Genomic DNA, 19,557 nt, shown 5'->3' with positions numbered 1-19,557 from the left:
AAACAGAAACCTTTCTGTTGTAGGAAGGACGCAGCAAAGGCGAACAAACCACACACAACATGGAAGAGAAGCAACAGACAGAGAGACAGTTAAATAAAAGATTGTGGTTAATAAGTAACAGGCCGCAACGTTGTAACACACCCTGCAAGGCCTGCTGGGAGATCTCTTGGCAAGGTGTGTGTGTGTGTGTGTGTGTGTGTGTGTGTGTGTGTGTGTGTGTGTGTGTGTGTGTGTGTGTGTGTGTTGAAATAAAGAACAGGAAGAGAAAAGAGAAGATAGCAGCGCCTCGTTCACACGCTTTGCTTTTGGCTGTGCAGCGAGTTCCTCTTCTCCTCGAGTGAAAGTCTCTCATGGGCAAAGCGAAGGTGAAGCCCGGGCCCCTGGGTCGCAGGCCGGACAACTCTGCTTTCAAGCAGCAGAGGCTCCCTGCCTGGTCTCCCATGCTAACGGCTAACAGCGTGCTGCCCTTCTTCTACGTGATGGCTGTGATATGTATGGTGCTGGGAGTGTGGCTGCTCCTCACAGTACAGAGCACACAGGAAATAAAGGTGAGGGTTTCTAATGATTCCACTCGGTTATTCAGGTGTTTTGAAAATGTTGCGTTAAGCTCTGTTTGAGAGGGAGAGAGAATGGACGCCATAAAAAAGGGAGTGACGTGGAAGAGAGGTGTAAATGGAAGCAGTCACTTCCTCTGAAGCGTCTCCCGTCTTCTGTCTCTGCAGGTGGACTACACGGACGCTGGAACCTGTAACGTGTGCCTCGAAATGCGTAAAAATGTCAGCAATGCAGCAAAGAGCTGCAGCTGCACAGTGAGGTTTGAAATCCAGAAGGCGTTCAAGGTAAATAAAAGGCATGTGACCTTAAAGTCGGAGTCAGGCGTCGGTGTGTGTCTGCGCACGTCCTGTCGTCATGTGGTTCCTTCTGCCGTTCTAGGGAGACGTCTTTTTCTACTACGGCCTGCGGAACTTCCACCAGAACCTCCGCAGGTACATGGACTCCAGAGACGACGGACAGCTGGTTGGAAAGAAGGCGAACCTGAAGGTACCAGCTCCTATCCTCAGCTGCTCCTTAACACAAATACACTGGTTCATATGCTGCTTAGGTAGATTTTTACTAATGACAAGCTAGTTCTTAATACCCATCAGTGTTTCAGTGCTGGTTTTGATGGAACGTCCCTGACCTTTGACCTTCACTAGAACCCCAGTTCCTACTGCGAGCCCTTTTCCAAAGACCCCAGCGGACTCCCCGTCGCCCCGTGCGGCGCTGTGGCCAACAGCATGTTTAACGGTACGCGGCGCCGCTGACGCGCGTCTGCGCTCTTCTCCTCTGTCCTCGACGTCTAACGCGCATCCGCTTTCTCAGACTCCTTCTCTCTGACCTATCACGGGTCCAGCGGTCTCACCGCTGCGGTTCCTCTGCTGCGCCGAGGCATCACCTGGTACACGGACAAAAACATCAAGTTCCACAACCCCAAGATCGACAACCTCACGCTGCCTCAAGTGTTTGAAGGTACGTGGAGGTGTAACACTGACCAAACTGATCTCAGTCAGATGTCACTGATTAGCGATAACACCCCCCCCCCCCTCCTCCTCCAGGCACAGCTAAGCCGCTGTACTGGCAGAGGCCCGTGTACCAGTTCGAACCCCTCGATCCAAACAACAACGGCTTCATCAACGACGACCTGATCGTGTGGATGAGGGAGGCGGCGTTCCCCAACTTCAAAAAGCTGTATGGGATTTTGAACCGAACCAACAAGCCCTTCAAAAACGGGCTTCCAGCCGGGAACTACAGCGTGGAGATCTCCTACAGTATCCTTTCACTGCTACTGTACTGTACGATATCGTGAGCAGGTATTTTCAGCCTTGACCTCTGCGTCTCCAGACTTCCCTGTGCAGTACTTCCAAGGCAGAAAGGGGGTGGTGCTGACCACGCTGACCTGGTTTGGAGGCCAGAACTACTTCCTGCCCATTGCTTACCTAGTAACCAGTGGCCTGATCCTACTGGTAGCCGTCGTCCTCACAGTGGTCTGGTGGAAGTTTGGAAAGAATGGGAACAACATGCAGGAATGAAGGGAAAATGCTGATTGATGCACTCCTTTAAATAAATCCCAAAGGACACTGGCATGAGCAAAGGAGGTGTAGAGGAAGAATGTTGATTTGGTGCAAAATGAAGAATTCCGTTGGACATCTGGAAAATCTAAATGATCCTCGTCCTTTCCCTGCGATGCTGCTGCTAAAAAAGGCACCGTTTAAACACTCAGGACCTTCACAGATGGGCTGCGTTTAAGACCCACTGTAACAAGCGTATACGTTTACATTCAGGAAAATCAAGCTGCATTTCTAGTGTCATTATGAAGATGTTTGTGCTCGATGACAGCTATAAATTGTAATAAAGGATTCTTTTTAAAAACTCTTTATTTCTCTATTTACAATCAGTAAGAACCATTTAATAACAACCCTTTTGTGACCAGAAAGCACCAGAACGTGTTGACCTTATTTTGAGCACAGAGGAGGACGGCCGGTGGCACATCCTCCCACAGACGGTGCCAGTGCTCGCTGGTTTGGTCAGGTCAGTACCACAGGCGGACCGGAGGGGAATGCAGTCTACTGGTGCTGCAGCTAAGACAGAACGCGACCTGCCAGAGGCCAAAGCCACGTCATTACAGTCCACGAGGCAGGAACGCGTAGGACTGAAGGCTGAGGATGCACGAGGGACCGAGTCACACCCAGGAACGTTACAACATGATGCAAGTACACACCGTAGACTATGAATTGTGGGTAACAGATTTAGCCACACACTTTTTTTTTTGCTAGAACACCATCTAACTAGGTTTTTAAAACTCTAAGACTGCTGTGTTTTATTGAGTTAAACGTAGTCAGATCTACTATGAACCAGCATTGCTCTAACACACAAAGGCAACATTTGGTCTCTAGTACTTGAATTACTGGGATTGACTCCTTTTGATTTCACACACATCGGATCGAACATTTGTAAAACTCGCCCCAGAGCAACCGCAGTGATTTTACTTGCTACCTGGGTGGTGATGGGCAGTTGATTTAGAAACTCAGCAGGATGTAAACAAAAATAAATATCAGTAAATCGTAGGAGTTGAAACAGATTTGCAAAAATGGAATTACTAGAACTATACGCGATTTCAAGTTATGCTTTTAAACAGACGGAACGTACCGTGGAAAAGTAGTTTCTCTACAAAGGAGGACTCCTTTGACCTTTAATGTGGGGCCTGTGATGCAGGATGCAACTGGGTGAGTGAGGAGAACCAACAGATCCGAACAGGGACACCGACCGGAACCGGTTCAGTATGTAACAGAATAATAATGATCACAGTTTCACACAACGCGAGAACTACTAAAAATCACAGAACAGGGACAAGTCTTTTTTTTTTTTTTTTGGAACAGTAGTCAGCTTTCTCCTCCTCCTCTCTCTCTCTGTTCATCCGTCTCCGACTCTCACGTCTGGCATAAACACATTCATCTTTGTGGTTTCAGTGATAGGACTGTGATGGCACCACCAACAAGGATTGTGGCCATGCAGATACAATTAGGCAATACAGACATCTCCGGATGAATCTACAGCTACGGTAGCGTTCGTTCAGGCCTCCAGACCCGCCTCGGGGCTCACGCCTCCCTCTGCCATTGTCTTTTGGGCTGTAGAGCAGAGGGATCACAGTTCAGCTCTGTCCCGTTGGCTTCTGAGTGCCTCTCTGAGGTACCTGATAGGTGAGCTCCTCGCTGGACGGGACCTGTCCAGTGGCGTTCTTGGGCGTGTCGTACGCTGGCCTCCCAGGCTGGTCGCTTTCTGCCTGCGTGGCTAGAGAGCTGGGCCCAGCACCCTTGAAGCTGCACACAGCACTAGGCTGGCTCAAAGAGGCGCCCCCCGATGGGTGACAACCCATGTCAACCACAATGGGCGTGGCGTACTCAGAGCCTGAGGCCGGCAGCGGCTCCGCGTAGGCGTGGTACACATCAGGTGAGATGGGCGCGTCGTACAGGTCTGGATCCGAGTATCCGGGGCCAGGGCCCTCGTCTGGTTTGAAGGTTGAGCGTGCACCTAGAGTGGGCACTCCACTCACCAGTGGCTGGGCATATTCTAGGAAGACAGGATGGCGTGAATAACCGGGAACCAGTCGTGCGATGCAGTTTTTAAGACATTCCGCGTACCTGCAGTGTCGGCGTGTAGTCCTGGCACGGCCCCTCTGCCGGTTAGCCGGCCCACCCCGCTGCTGCTGTACCGGATCGGATCCTCCGTTTCCACCATTTTGGACGGCAGCAGCTGCTTCATGCTCTTCCACCAGTCTAGAGCAGAACCAGAACACGCATCAGAATCACAGAACCCGTGCATGTGACGGCCCTCAGCATCCACGCACCTGTGCGGTCCCAGTGAGGAAGGTCGTACATTCCCTCAGAGCTCTTCTTCCTGTTCCTCCAGTGCAAAGTGCAAACCACAATCAAGACGAGAGCGGTGAGAACCATGACCAGCACCGGGACCAGAACCGCGGCCAGGACCACATCTGTGAGCACAACGGCAAAAACCAAGCGCCACGTGACCAGAGGTTCTATGGAGGCTCAGCCATTGTTTACTGAAAGCTGGAGGCACCTTTGTTGATGTGGGGGGTCATGGTGGTGTTTCTGATGTCTGGAGAGGTCGTGGTCTGGCCGAGCTGAGGAGGGCGTCTTGTACCCGCAGGATCAGGAGGAGGGGGAAGCATCCTTGGCTTTGGTTCTGTTGACCGCCTCGCTGGAAAAAGGCATCTGCATCACTGAAAAATATTCCCATTAACTGTTTAATTTCTGCATCTGATCTACTCACCTGACGGCGTGGAGCAGCCAAACAGCTCCAGCCTGAGCGCGATCCTCTGGTGCCAGGCGGTGGGATTTATCCTCACGAACCGGGCCTCGATGGGAGGAATGAAGTTATTCCGCACCTCTTGCAGGTAGTCGATGTTGCCTTGGAAAACCTGCCACCAAGTAAAAAGCGATTCTGTGACGGGAGCTGCAGGTCAAAGGCCGTTTGCTGCGAAATCGCCCGTTCACTGGAGCAAATGCACAATAATCCATAAGCTGGTTCTGTATTTCCTTGGCAGGCTTAGTTACAAGACTGTGAGAATCACTGCAGAGATTCCAGCCTCACGACACCGCCACTATATCCATATTCATTCATTATTAATGCCCAAGTGTCCTGACTCGTCCACCACAGCACTTAACTCAAACCGCTACTGCTCCCATTTCCTGCCATAAACATCTCGCAGTCGATCCCAGCTGCAGTGGAACCCATCAGAGCGTCCCTGCCGCCGTCTAAAGTGACAGCTTGGTCAATTTGTACTAATTTGAAAGGGGGGAAACTTCTAAAAGCCGATGACGTAACTGTCAGCCAGCACTTTTATTGATCCAGTGATCGTGTTACCTTGTCTCGCGTGGAATTGGCTTCCCTGTAGACGTGCCACTGCTGCCCGTCGCTGCTGTGCAGCACCCGGTACGCCGAGGCGTAGTACAGGTAGTCCCTCAGGGTGGTGCCTGTGGTGATGATGCCTGGAAGAGCAGAGACGCTTAACCGGAGCGTAGGATTCACCAGCCGCACCGCATCTACTCCACCGCTTAGGCGTTTACCCGTGATCCGCTTCTCCCCCTTGAGATCGATCTGCAGCCACTGCTTGCGGTCGCTGTGAGACGGCGCCCAGGGCAACCTGGTCCTCGTGAGCCGCGCCCCCGCGGCCGACCACTCTCCCCTCCACTCCCACACAGAGGAAGCCGAGAGCTGGGTGTCCGCAACGCCTCCGTTCTTCAATCCCAACTCTCCATAGCAACCTGAGCACGCACAGGGACCATCATCATCATCATGCTTTTAGATTCACTTCAGGTCTGATGATTTCATCAACTTCAGAATTCGCTAGAACTACTCACCACTGGTCTTGAAGGTAAAGAGGCTGTTTGACAAAGTTCCTCTGTGGAGACAAGTGGAGGATTAGACATCAGATCTCAGTTTTAAAGGACATTTACATCCAGCTCTATTTAAACGAGGCGCTGGAGGCTGTGGTCAGCAGGCGTGAGCGCCTCCTCACCCAGTGGAAGTGACGTTGTTCGCCAGCGCGCCCTCGTAATGATGGATGCCTTTGCTGCTGACCACGCTGATCCTCCCCCCTGCGGAGTTGGACACCACGCCAGCGTGCACGGCGGCCACACACAGGGGCGACGACTGGAACACAGGAGGAAAGGGGGATTAGGCGGCGATGCGAGTCGCGCTCCTGTTCCCGAGCTGCAGATTTAGCCCTTTAACGCGTAGCGAGGTTTGTTAGGTCAAACTGGAATCGTGATTATAGCACGCCGAAGCTATTTTAATGCTTACGTGAGCAAGCCACAATTATTTGAAGACAGACGTGGCAAACGAGCCTTTAATTAAGCGCTGCCACAGCATTCGGTGTGTGTGTGTGTGTGTGTGTGTGTGTGTGTGTGTGTGAAGGCACAGGCCGTGCTGTCAGCCGTCAACCTCGAGGCCGAGGCAGATAAAGGCCGATGAGTCAGCACCAAGGCCCCGCTCGGCACAGAGCGAGCTCACTGGTCATTATTCACTGGCGGCTGCGGTCTTGTCACAACCTGCTCCCACATCGCTGGGAAACGCCGAGAAGCCTGGTTCCACCGCGGCTGCGCCCTCGGTGCCACAAAGCAGCTGGGTGAGCGAGGTGGGATTTTATTACTGGAATTCACAGCTGACGCGGTTGTGGGAAAACTGGAGTGACCCGCGGAGTCACGCAATCAACACGTGCCCCGTGGCTCTTAACGCTCCCCAGAACACAGGCCACATCCGCCGGCGACGGGACCAAACCGCTAACGCAAACACCGCGAGCTGCTCCAAACCGCACCCGCACACGGAACCAGAGCGCGATATGAAAATACAAGGACTGGGACGTTGATTGCGGCGGGAGATACTGGAGCAGAACTCAGTGAGGTGAGATGAAGTGTGCACATCATTCACATCACATCATCATTATTATCGTACCTCCACAATCACCGAAACGCAGAGCACAGCGACACACTGTCCCCCAGAACACAGGCGTGGATGCACCGTGTGCGAAGCAACGAGCGCCCGCTCACAGCTGGACTGGATTAGAAGGGTCTTATTCAGCCAAGCTATTACCTCAGCTGCCTTTCACCCTGTGACCCTGCCCCTCCTCTGTTGCTCTGGGCCGCCTCGCTCCCCGCTCCGTCCTCCCACCGGCCGGCCGCACCCCTCCCTCCTCTGTGAATGAGGTCGCCGGCCTGTGACTGGACGTCAGGCGCAGCGAGGAGCCTGTGAGGTCATCGTCCGAGGACGCGCTGGCCACGTAGCAGGGGTCGGCTTACACCCGGAATAAAGGCAAGCGTTAAAGAATGGAGAATCTGTGTATGGAGAGAAGGGCAGCGACTGTGGGGCAACACCTTGAAAACAGGACTAAGCAGATGCTGATGAGGCCGCGCCCATGACGCCTGGAAACGTGATGCTGAGGACGTCAGCACTGTCAGGATCCACTGTTCGCGCCTCTGCTTCGCGTGTTTGCGTGTGGACGCTGGACTGCTGCCCCAGGTCTAAAGGCAGCTACACTATCTGGCCTCAGCTGGGATTCAAACCAGCAGTCAATACAGTTAAAAACCACAGCAGCACTGTAGGCCTCACCTCTCTGTATCCGTTCGGTATATTCCCAGAAATGTCCTGCGTGGACGTCAGGCACCCTGCTGGGCAGTATTTGCTGGGAAGAGAGCACACAATAAATACACGCCACGGATTCATCACCGCGCAAATATTTCCACAGACAGCAAATGTTATTTACCTGAACTCTGCCTCGGGGAAATCAGTTCCTTTGTCCAAGCAGGTGATAAGATCTGAACAGCCAAACAAACACTGTCACAACCGGTTTCTCTGCCTCTTCCAGCTAAAAGCACTGCCTCTAGTTTCCAGTTTAGCATTGGTAACATTTCCTTCTTGCTGTTACTTTGATAATGGATAACACATTCATTCCATAGGTTAGGTTTGAAGACACACCATCTGAATGCTGGACATTTTGCCGCAGTGACATGGATTCTGAGGGATGACACACGGGTCCAGGACGGCGTGGGCGGCCCTGCGGTGGCGACCGCTGCCTGTGTCACTGTGGACCACGCGATTACGGAACCTCTGCACCCGCTGAACCAACCTGTGAGTCAGCGAGAGGCCGCCGCGGGCGCCCGCGGACGCTTTGAATTTCCACCCTGTTTGCATCTGGCCGTGATTCAGCCGGCCTGAGACCACCGCCTCAGCAAACAGAAACAGCAGGGGAGGAGGATGAGCGTATCACGATACGTCATAGTATGTGTGTCACGTTCAAGAACAGTGGGCAGGTTCTTGTGAAGAGGAAGCTTCTCAATAAAACCACATATTATCATTGTCCACTTCTACTACTGTCACTTCCTCTCGCCCCTGTTTTCATTCATTGGCCGCCTTTGCACCGTCACGGACTCATCTCACTTCCTAAAACACCAGCCACACTCAACTGGAGGCCACCAAACAAATGGCTAATTCACTAACTAGACATTCACACTCTGCATACAGACATGAAGACACAGGTCAGGGCCGCTTTCTGTCCTTTCTCTTGATGTCATCAGACCAAAAGGTGTCATTCCAGAACTGCTCAGGCTCATATTAGTCTAGTTTAGTTTCTGTTTTTGAGTATTAATAGTTGATCAGTTCTTTTTACGAATGCTCCAAACTGACTATTGCCATTTTCCGAGCCTCTGATTTATCTTATTTTACCGTCACCCTTTTCAAATGACATCGCAGCCTCCATGTTGCTTCTTTTTTGCTGATGTTGCTGCGCTTTACACAAGTCAAACTACTAGTTCAGACGTGAGCACATTTCCTGCAGTCCACAGTTGGCACACGCTCCAACCATCCACACAGCCAGGCTGAGGGCCTGAAGGGGACGTTGGTGCAGCGTCTCACCTGTGTGCTCAGTGGTGGAGTAGGACAGGTAAAAGCCATGTCCACTGTGATGGGTCCCACTCATGAACTGGACAGTGACCTGGTTGCCTGTGGAATTGACCAGCTCCTTCACCTTCAGGCCCAAACCGCAGTACTTCGCTGTTACACAGCACACGGAGAGACAACAGAAAAGATGCATAACATGAGAATGTTCAGTCTAGAGAATGTCATTAAATGCAGCCTAGTGCCCGTATTATATTGAATTGGAACACAGAAAGATTCAATTAGTTGCTATGGTTACAAACTGCACTGTACATCCACAGCTGTAGTTAAGTTTGTCACATCATATGCTTCTTTAGGTTACGTCACTGTAAACATTATAGAAACGAGTGAGGAAGAAATCTGATTATTGGCCAAATATGAGGATATCATCTATACCTCTAACAGGTCACCTGCCTGCAGGACGTTTCCTAAATCAAACCTGATTTGTGTGTGAAAATTCATAGACCTTGATGATTAAAGACACCGCCGAGTGGGTGCGAATGTCAAACGTCTGCTGTATTTCATGGCCTCTCCCAAACACGCGGCAACGCTTTGCCTCAAAGTCAAGGTTCACGTCTCAGTCTCACCGAAGGCGCTCCTCGTGGGCCCGATGCCGTTGTACAGGCGCAGGTAGTTGACCCTGCAGTCGCTGTCCTCGATGTCCAGCTCGGCGAAGCGGAAGTGGATGGCGCTGCCGCGCGGCACCAGGATCTCCCACTCGCACACCGTGTGGTTGGGGTACGTCCCGGGGTACCCCAGAGAGGACAGGGTGCCGCTGCTGGGGCCCAGCACACTGGGGCCACAGCCGTCCCCTATGGGCCCACACAAACAAGAGGCTGAGGCGGGATGCGGGTGCCCGGAGACCCATCAACATTCAGTACGGTTCTGATCGAGTCCGAGGGCGCCGAGCGACTTCAACACTCAGGCCCGCGGCGCTAAGCGGATGTTCTGGCAGGCTGGAGTTACGCAAGAGCCCCTCGGTGGACACTATCCAGAGGAGGGGAATAAAAACATCTGACTCACGGGGGATACGGAGCAACTGCGTGACGCGGAGCACGGGGCCCCAGAATCACCTCATTACAGGCATCAGCCGTAACAAAAGAAACCTGGACTAGAAATGGGAAGTTGTGACAACCCGTGCCCACGTGTTTACAGTCGGACCCCCACTAGCCGCTACCCCACCCCCCACCACCACCACCTGAGGCTGGCTGTCCGGCTTTAAAACCCATTAAACGGCCGTTGGACGTGCTAAACGCTTTAAAGGGCACCGTACGCGATCCAAATAAACAGATTACACCGCGATAGAAGCGTTGGGTTCGCGCTGAAACCTGGATCGGAGACACCTAAGAGGACAACGAGGCCAAATACGCCGTGGTCCCGCACATCGTGAGCTTCAGGCCAGACTCCGTGTAAAAATCCGACGCTTTAAACTTCCCCGGCGATAAACGTGTTCAAATAAGGAACAACTCGGAACTTCTGGTGTTGAACGTGGAGCCTCAAAGCTACGCGTCCGTTCGGAACGCGACTTGCGTCCGAACTCGCGCTTATTGCTCCTAAAACCAGGCTTTTTTTTTTGCTTTCCCAGAACCGGTTTGCCTGGTTTCGCTGAGCGTGCTGAACCAAACACACCAGCACGGGCGGCGGCGAGCGCCCGGATCCGAGCGGAACTCCACGGAGCCAGCGGCCGCAAGGTAAAATGTGCGGCCACGGTCGCGGCGCAAACGTGCGGCGCCACGGCGGCGGGTCGGACCGCTGGCTCGACCCGGCGGACTGCGCAGCCGCGCGGCACCAACCTTTCTGCGCTCCGCAGCGTCCCGTGGTGAGAATGAGGAGGATCGACAGGAGACCCCCGGCCCCTGTCGCTCCCCAGCCCACCATTACCGCTCTGCCCATAGCAGCCTGCAGTCCGAATGCATGCTGCTCGCTGGGCCGTCTGGACCGGCGGCACCGCTTCCACCTGCCCCGCGGAAAAAGGTCACGAAGTCCGCGGGTCCAGCTTGACGCGCGGCCTCCTCCCGAAGCGCGGCTCTGGCGTGGGTTCGGCGATCCGGCGGCTGATTAGCGACACTCTCACTGTGGAGGTAACACACTCGCAGACAAACACAGACACACATCCAGGCTGCGGAGCCACTTCCTCCACCGAGGCTCCACCTTCCCGACCCCCCCGAGGGCGCACAGGTCCCGGATTTACCCGAGAGCGGAGCTGCTCAGCGCCTGGAACTGGAACTAGATACTGTGGTACAGGTACTGTATACTGTGTCCCATTTACAGGATCATTTATTTATACATCATAGTATTATTTTTAAATTATTATTAAATATAACTTTTTATATTTTACCATTCTGCTACATTTATGTCCAAAAAATAATGAAAGTAATAGAAAACAATCATATTCCATTCTCACTTCAACTGAGCATCTATGCAGGTAATTATTATCCATTTATTCTGTCTTCCATAACCATAAAGTTGTTCCCTGGGACGTATAAAATGACTTCTGCGTATTCCTGAAAGCATAACGATCTGTGAGCTGCTGGTCTTTATTGCTCCTTTAGGATGAGAGACCCCTCCTCAAGTCTGACTCAAGAGACTAGAGAGACAACAACACACACACGGCGCATAGCGTCTACTAACAATGTGAGACGTGTCCAAGAAAAACCCAGCTTTTGTTGTGTATATACAGCCGTGCTTGGCTAAGACTTTAAGTATGATGCAACAGCCATAGTAACCAATAGTGACGCATAGCAACAAACACTTTTTAGTCTGCAGCCTCTGAGTAATGTGTCGAATGATTCACATACTTTTTCTGTGTCCACCGGTTTGTGTCAGAGTGTGTGAGCAGCCAGATATTCCCTCACGCCTTCTACACACGTCTGCGCCGTCCGTCACTGCGTTCCCTGTGTGCATGTGGCACGTTTCCACCAGGGGAAGTCCACCACGTCCCCGGCGCCGGTCCAGCCCGGCGCTGCCCTGAAGAACGACCCTGCAGGATCCAACAGGGTCCAGTACAAAAAATGAATCTGAGTCTACTTTAATGCTCTTATTTATATTGAAATTGTATTGTATTTCTTTTAATAAAAGATAAAGCTATACTTTTATTATTACTGATGGGTTTGTCTTCTTGCATCCGAAATGAGGACCTCTGCTGGAAACCTCCATATTCAGCAACAAACCCGGAGTCAAACCACTGGAAAATCCTTGTGCCACTTGGTGGACACAGGCTTTAATAACAAGCCTTTTCCCATGTCGATGACTCACGTTAGTAATTATCACTCCCTCGTTTCATATGCATTAACGTCACATTGCGTGAGCATCATATAAAGGCCATAAAGAGAGTGATACCTAATTCATAGCAGCTTGTTTTTCATGCAGCCGTCACGTGATGCACATCACGCATCAGCACAGGTATCGTTGTCCCGTGTCAGGTGGTCTGTCGGCCTCTTGGCACAGATCATGGGAAAAAACACATTTAAGGGAGAGATTAGTGGATACAGGCCGGGTCCTGTCTGTACCTGCTGCTCCTGAAACCTGGGAGCGACAGACGCAGCCGAGCTTCTGCACTCAGCTTTAATTCCAAATACGACTTCACAAGTTAAAGTTCGAGGCGTCATCGGTGGGACGTGACTATCAGTGTGCATGCCGTTGGTGCTGCTGGCAGAGGTCAGGGTCCAGCGTGTAGTACAGCCTAGTGGCTCCGAGCCCAGACCTTCCACATATTACAGAGAACATGTATCATCAGCAAGGCAGCAGAGGTAAGCGCTTCAGTTTGCCCTTGGGCGGGTTTGACACCTCCAACCTTTCAAGGAGACAAAGCAAAGGGCATTTGACACAAGGTTACATTTGCCATTGATCCTGTTCTTGGGGAAAATTAATAGAATTTCTTTCAAAAGTTGGAAATCTCAGCATGTAGCTTTTCCTGACCGTCCGGAGAAGGTCAACGCGTGCAGAGGAACGCTGATTGGTATTCGAACCCACTCGCCTGTAAAGACACTGAACTTTAAAGAATTCACCCGCCGTGCTGACGGTGAGCACAGGGTCAAGAGTTTCCACAGTGAGTCCAACTGGAAGGTCCTTTAGCTTCTAGTGGTTAAAACTGGAGCTTCAAATTAAAACCTGATAACAGCATTCACACGTTTTATTTAATGTGTTGATTTTTCATATTAGAGCTTTATGTGAGCTCAGGTTACGTAGCGGCATCAGTGTGTGGTGAATACAGTGTCCACTAGGAGGCAGCAAAGGCTTCAGACCAGTGCAAATGAGTAACTGTGTCCTTCTTCACCTGCTCATGGATTTAAAAGTATGACAGCAGCCTGTTGATGTCTCACCCTTTTTCTGATAGGATTAGCTTTGCTTTATTGAGTTTCCTGATGGACTGTAAAACAGAACAAAAGTTAACCCAATCAAATACAAAATACAGCACTTAAACAGTACTTTGGTTCTTAAGTGGGCCTCACATCTAGACTCATAGGATGGAGTCATCCCCCACAGGGCTCCTGTCTCTACTTATGACTCATCAAACTACAGAGAGTTTTCAAGACGCTCAGCTAGACGTTCGTCTACATGCGTTCAATCAATTCAGCCTTGATGTTGTTGTGGCTCATCACCGCTGCTTCCCCACTGTCACTTAGACCAGAGTGTCTGAGATAGTGACTTGTGAGTCACGTTGATGGAGCTTCCTGAACTTTTCCTTTGATCTTTTGTTAATTCCTAGATTAGTTTTTAAGGTTCCAGCTTCAGATTTGCTCTGTGTTTCATTAAGCAAACACATTGATAGGTCTGCCTTATTATCCGTCCCATGGCCTCATGGGAAACCGGGACTGTGTGACCATTAACTCTAAACCACAGCGCCCCCCAGTGGATAAAGTCCACAGGTGCACGTGTCCCATACTCAGCTTCTCCATGTTTCCTGCTGAAGTGGAGGCTGAGAGGAGGCTCCCCCCAAAACAAACAATCCCCGAAAGGCTACGATGAAACGCCTCCCAGAAGCAGAATGCAGTAGGTTTGGTGACGTCATGGGTTCAGGCTGCTAAATATTAGGCTTTTCTAACAAATAGGTATTTTTCTCCTCAGCTGCATCAAAACCAGGTGTAAATAAAAAATGAAGGTATGATTGCTGCACCCGGATTGTCTGATGAGATTGGCTCCACTATCTACTCCACCATTAACTTGAAGCACAGAGGGTCTGACAGACTGAAGAAGCACCAGCTGCCCAACACTGCCACCCTGTGTTCAAGGTCAGACACTACAACACCGCTGGAGTGCAGTTTTAAACGTTTGCAGCATCGTTTGTGGTTGAAGGCCCAACGCTTCACTCGTGGCTCAGACACTTGGACCTGCATGCACTGGTTCTATCTGACTTCCCCGATCCATTCTTGGCTTCCTCTTCTAGGTTCTGTGTAAACTTTTCCAAGTCTGATTCGTTCATCATTCAAACGCAAAAAAATAGGTTCCATCTCTGTGACACAGACGTCATTTTTTGGGATATTCTGCTCCAAACACCAGCTCCTCCCCTTTAAACACCCATAGAAAGCTTTCCATTGACAAGGGCAGCAGACCGTGCGTCATCCACTAACAAGCACTACTAGCACAGCTATGACTGGAAGTCCGTATAGTTTGTCACGGTGCTGGGCTTTAAAAGGGGAACCGAGGCGGCTTCATGCTCATTTCACCCTCCCAGACAGGAAAAACAAACTGGTGCCGGTCCAGTGTGGACCGGGTGGGAGCAGAGACTGTAGGAGTCATGCATTATTGTTTGTGTACTGTACGTTTGGTCATGTGACACTGACAGAGGGAGGAGAGGAGCCGTATTCTAGGATTAGCATGTACAAAGTGTGTTAATGTCACATCTAGAGCGTAATAAAGACCAAGTAACCTACGAGCCTCTTTGGATCCACCACACGGCATCATACAGGCGACTAGACGCACAGAGACCGTACCCAAACTCTCCTAAATAGATCATTAAATGCGCCTTCAGTCACATGCTGCACAGTAAATGGAGCTTTTGTGAGCACTGGCGACATAAATCATGACTCTCAGGTGTGAACGTCATAGTTAGTGAAGTATGAAATGAGGCTTTGCTGAGTTGTGGCACACGTCAGACTCAATAATGTGTTAGTGAAAAGTTCTGGTGGTGGGTGAGACTTCACTCTGATCAGAAATCAGAAAATGCTATTTTTCCCTACGTTGCCTTCTTGCGACTCATACAAACACGCTGTATTGCTCCTATTTTGCGGCCCGACTCGTACCAGCGATTCACATGCCAGAGGCCTGGGAACCTCCAGAACCCAGAGCTGTCCTGTCCCCACAGGCTGTATCCCAGCATGTGATCTGTTTGTCCCGGGTCAACACTAGATCCTGTGCACATTCCTCCCATACTGACACCTCACTGCAGAATACCCTACCCACAATGCCGTTCAGCAGCCACCTGCGTTCATGGCCCGATTGCTCCCCTTTCCCCTACTGAGGCGCAGACCTGTGCTTTAATGAGAAGTGAGAGTGGGATCATCTGAATCATCTGAGGCTCAGATACTGATACAAGATGCAGGACACAGTCTGTATGTGGCCTCCACGCTTGTTCAGGTTCTGTGATGAATGTTTCAACCATAAGCTGCATATTTCAGGTGCCTCTGAGCTGATTGCTTTAACACACTGACTCGTTAAGAGATTCTTCTCACATGATGACAATATGATGACGCGTTGACTTTGTTGACACCGTTGAGCACATCTGCTGCTGAAATGCACTGAGCTCCATACGAGCCCCTCTGCGGCCGTGAATCTGCTTCTCCATCGCCTACAACGCGCGGACAGACGCACGGACGGCGCAGACTGTGCGTCTCCCTGCCGCCTGTCTCACACTGTGCCGCTTGTATGAGGTTGACAGTTTGCCGAGCCGTGGGTGCCGGTTTATGGGGGCGCGGCGGTCGTACCACAGTGTGATCAGGCACTACGGGGGTTCTGTACATATGTGACTGTAGGGTGTTTGGGATTATCCAGTAGGTGTGACTTTACATTCCAAAACAGATCTCCTCCACTAACAGAACCGCGGGTCATTGTAGCAGAAACACATTAAATCATTGTTGAAACTGGTTTACTGCCGTTTCACCCCAAGAGACATTAGAAGAGTAATTAGACAGCTGCAGACAGATGTCTGATTGGGCATTTGGTCATAAGAGGGTTATAATTAGTTTCCAGCGTTGATTAATGCCTCGATCTGAATATCAGTGTCTCTCTCTGTATTGAGTGTTCACACTTCAAAGGTGCTTACAATTATTGAAATGAGCATCCCTCCACCTCGAAGCAGACAATCACATGGTCAGTGTAGAGTCCAGTTAATCTTCCATCTTCATTCTGTCCATTTCATGTGTTTTTCAGGTGGACCTCTGAATCAGGCACCTCATTAGGCCTCTCCCGCGTCACAGTGACGTCATCGTCGGGGCGAGGGGCGGGAATGTGACGGCCCGTCCACGGTGCATGTGGTCCAGAGGCACCGTGCACGCGTCCGTCCCCATTTGGAGCGTGCAGCCGGGGTCCACCACGACGCTGCTGTGTGAAGACCGGCCTCGGCGTGGGCCAGCTGGGCGCCGGGGGAGAGGCTGCACATTCACAGCAAACACACAAGAAGCCCCGCGCTCACTCAGAGGAGCGCGGACGGCGGTCGCTCTGTGCAGACTCAACGGAGACTGTGGCGTTTGGGATCATAACAACGGCTCCTCGGGGTCGTGTGAAAACAGTGAAAGAGCTAAAACACATTTAGTGCCATTCTAGGGCTTAACTCCAAGGTGTGATCACTGTTTGCTCAACCCAAATCCTGCACTAGCCCAACAGACGAGGTCGTATGCAGATAAAGCACAGGCTGCAGGATTTTGACTTTCTCCAAACCTAATCTGTGAGCGAGGGAGGTGGTCGTGGAGTCCCACGGCGTGAGCCACGAGGCTGTTTTCTTAAAAAGCTGAATAAGGCCTCGCGGCGGTGAGAGGTGACACAAGGGACTCCTAAAGCCAGTGATTTATGGCAGGGAACAGGAATCCCCACGCTGAGCGCAGCAGGTGTGGCCTGAAGCCTGCGACAGTGGTGATCAGCAGCAGAGATGAAGGCAGGACCTGAAGGTTACACACATTCACCGTTACCTAACTAAACCAAAAACCACATTTTGAATCATTCTGAATGAAAGCCAGCGAAAATAATGTAATAATCAACAGTAACACAACCCAGATATAAGATGAAGAGATTAAGAACTACACATTAGTAAACAAACTCATTTTGGGTCATCTGTGTTTCTTTGTGTTTATGTTGCATTTATTTATTTTTACATTTTACATACAAAGACTGTGTGTCCACATTCTGTTATTGAGTTGCTGTTATTCTGTGGTCTTTTCTTGGTTTGGGAGCATTCTGTTTGTATTGTTGTGTATTTTCATCTGTGTTGTGTCACACAGTGACTCTGCGTGTACATACTTCACACTACACATCTTAGCGTCCTTATAATTTAAATTCATTTAGATTTGACGAAGATCCGCTTTCTGTCGCATCACATGATCACGTGGTTCAGTAGCATAGCAGCCAGTTTGTTGCCCCTTTGCTCACGGGTGGCGTTAGTTCAGTGTGACCTTTAAGGTAAAGAAGGTCAAGGTTCACTGATCTGGGCGATGGGCCAAAAGTTCAAAATAGTAAAAGTCTGAAAAGAGAGAAGCTGACTACACATTTGTTGAAAAGCATCGTCGCTATAACCCTAATTCACTTTTTGTCCACCTAAAGAATCTCCCAGCAGCTGGACGCCCCTGGTGACATCATCAAGTGTAAATATTAACTTAGTGTGAGATCAGAATCCGGCAAGAGGGACATAAATATTTCCAGGCTATATTTAGGAAACTTTAACCTTTTTTGTAGAAGCTGCTGACAGTTGTTGAGTTCAGTCCTTTTTTGTGCCACCGACTGATTAATAGATCCCAAATAACTCTGGTTACTTTCTCGCAGGTCTAAATTCCTCAGCTCTGTGTCCCTGTGGCTGACGTGACACGGACACTTCTAGATGTTTACCCCTGTTTGCACTGCAAATCCCAAGATTGCCTCATAGCGAAGAGGGAAGGAGGGAGGAATGCGGATGCCTTACAAAGCGAAATGCCCTAAAGTCATCTGGAAATGTGACGGCGCTGAACGCCTGGGAGCAGATTCCTGATTCCTGGCGGCCGGTTGCTGTGGCGATGGGCTGATTGTTTCTGCTTTATGACTGTGAAATAGAAACTCGGCAGTGCAAATGTTTAGAAATGCACGTATAGTTGCCGTGATGCCCAGAAACACTACCTGGTGGAATGTGCTGCTAAAGGCTGCAGCTAGTTGTGTGCCGGGTTCATCCAGCTGAAGAGAACAGTGAGACTGAGACAAGACATTTAAGATATAAGATGTGGACAAAGCAAACAAAGCTAAAAAGGCTCTTAGTGAACTCTATATGTTGTTATTTTTTGCCACATTTAACAGTTTTTAACAGAGTTTGTGCCATGTTGTGTGTGAATTGTGCACCTCATGGCCATTAAAGGAGCAGTCCGCTGCTGTAAGTCGACCTCAGAGACTCACAGTGTGTGCGTGATTAGCAGCCTGGGATCAGTAGGCGACTCCACTTTTACGTGCGGCGGCGTAAAGCGGAACAGGTGCCGGCCGGATGGCGAGAGGCAGTTGCGAGGCCCATTGAGGCTTCATTACTGGAACAGGAAGAGAACCCAAGCACGTGGGCAAACACACACAACTCATTACCCCCAGACTATTGTGTACCTTTCACACCACAACTCAAAGTGTGTGCCTGTGTCAGTGTATGTGCGTGCGGTGCATTTATTGCATTTATATGAGTTTTGTGTTTAAATGGCTGGGTGGGGAACGTCGTGCGGGTCCTCGGAGGTCCGATGTGCACCGGCGGTGGTGAGTGTTACAACTGTGGCTGAGAGATGATGGATGATGTCTGTGGATCAGTATCACAGCCATTTAAGAGTGTGAAGCCTTGTCAGTACATGTTACTGTGCTACATACGCTGCTATTGCTACTAAATCAGGCTGCGACCAATAAGCTGACTCAGCGGATGCTTCCAGCATCCACCCTTTAACACCACTGTGTCACTGAGCCCCACTCACCCACTGTCTACATATGAGGCACGCACACATGAGGCCTGGACACACTGCTGGTCTCTGTTCTTATCCAACGCAATGATGTACAGTACAGTCAGGGTCCAGTCATGCGTCAGAATGACTGCGTCGTTGTAGACAGGTGTCAAACGAACCCTGGAAAGAGTCTGTCACCATAAACGGACAAAGAACCTCTGAGAAAACGATTATTTTTAGTCTGAACGCTTCAGTGTTTGTTCAAAAGCTTTTCACCAATGACTATGATTTGTCGTCATGGGAACATTGATTAAAATGAAAGAAGGTGGCAAAACGCATCTTAACCATGTTCCACTAATGGAAGAAGTGTTTAAATAAATTAATAAAATGGATGGTAGCAGCATATAGACAATAATGTTTAATTTAAAGTGTAGGAATTTATTTTAAATGTGACATTCTATTTTCCAGGACAGGTGACACTAACCTG

General features: G+C 50.4%; 2 protein-coding genes and 2 long non-coding RNA genes across 4 annotated transcripts; 3 read left to right on the top strand and 1 right to left on the bottom strand.

Moving 5' to 3' along the window:
* The first annotated feature begins 220 nt into the window (after positions 1–220).
* On the top strand, positions 221–2,412 carry tmem30c (transmembrane protein 30C). The gene is made up of 7 exons (XM_029136836.3): positions 221–548; positions 723–839; positions 934–1,041; positions 1,197–1,287; positions 1,363–1,509; positions 1,596–1,808; positions 1,882–2,412. Exons 1-7 carry the CDS (start codon positions 351–353, stop codon positions 2,067–2,069), a joined length of 1,062 nt encoding a protein of 353 aa, XP_028992669.1. The 5' UTR covers positions 221–350; the 3' UTR covers positions 2,070–2,412.
* On the bottom strand, positions 2,397–11,124 carry dcbld2 (discoidin, CUB and LCCL domain containing 2). Its single transcript, XM_029136835.3, has 14 exons — positions 10,782–11,124; positions 9,576–9,800; positions 8,968–9,105; positions 7,820–7,871; positions 7,666–7,738; positions 6,077–6,210; positions 5,919–5,959; positions 5,625–5,822; positions 5,422–5,546; positions 4,828–4,975; positions 4,615–4,755; positions 4,385–4,528; positions 4,179–4,313; positions 2,397–4,107 (listed from the first exon to the last, which is right to left on the bottom strand). The coding sequence occupies exons 1-14, from the start codon at positions 10,879–10,881 to the stop codon at positions 3,689–3,691; spliced, it is 2,073 nt and encodes a 690-aa protein (XP_028992668.1). The 5' UTR covers positions 10,882–11,124; the 3' UTR covers positions 2,397–3,688.
* A 267-nt stretch (positions 11,125–11,391) lies between these two features.
* On the top strand, positions 11,392–12,089 carry LOC121201909 (uncharacterized). Its single transcript, XR_005897095.2, has 2 exons — positions 11,392–11,622; positions 11,815–12,089. It is a non-coding gene; the product is annotated as an uncharacterized LOC121201909 (long non-coding RNA).
* Positions 12,090–12,518: 429 nt separating this feature from the next.
* LOC114847844 (uncharacterized) lies at positions 12,519–19,435 on the top strand. The gene is made up of 3 exons (XR_003784280.3): positions 12,519–12,737; positions 14,056–14,219; positions 16,357–19,435. It is a non-coding gene; the product is annotated as an uncharacterized LOC114847844 (long non-coding RNA).
* Positions 19,436–19,557: the final 122 nt, after the last annotated feature.

Source organism: Betta splendens, chromosome 21, assembly GCF_900634795.4.
Source record: "Betta splendens chromosome 21, fBetSpl5.4, whole genome shotgun sequence".
NCBI classification, from domain to species: Eukaryota; Metazoa; Chordata; class Actinopteri; order Anabantiformes; family Osphronemidae; genus Betta; species Betta splendens.
Note: the sequence above shows the minus strand (reverse complement) of the source record. Positions and strands in the feature narration are given on the sequence as shown.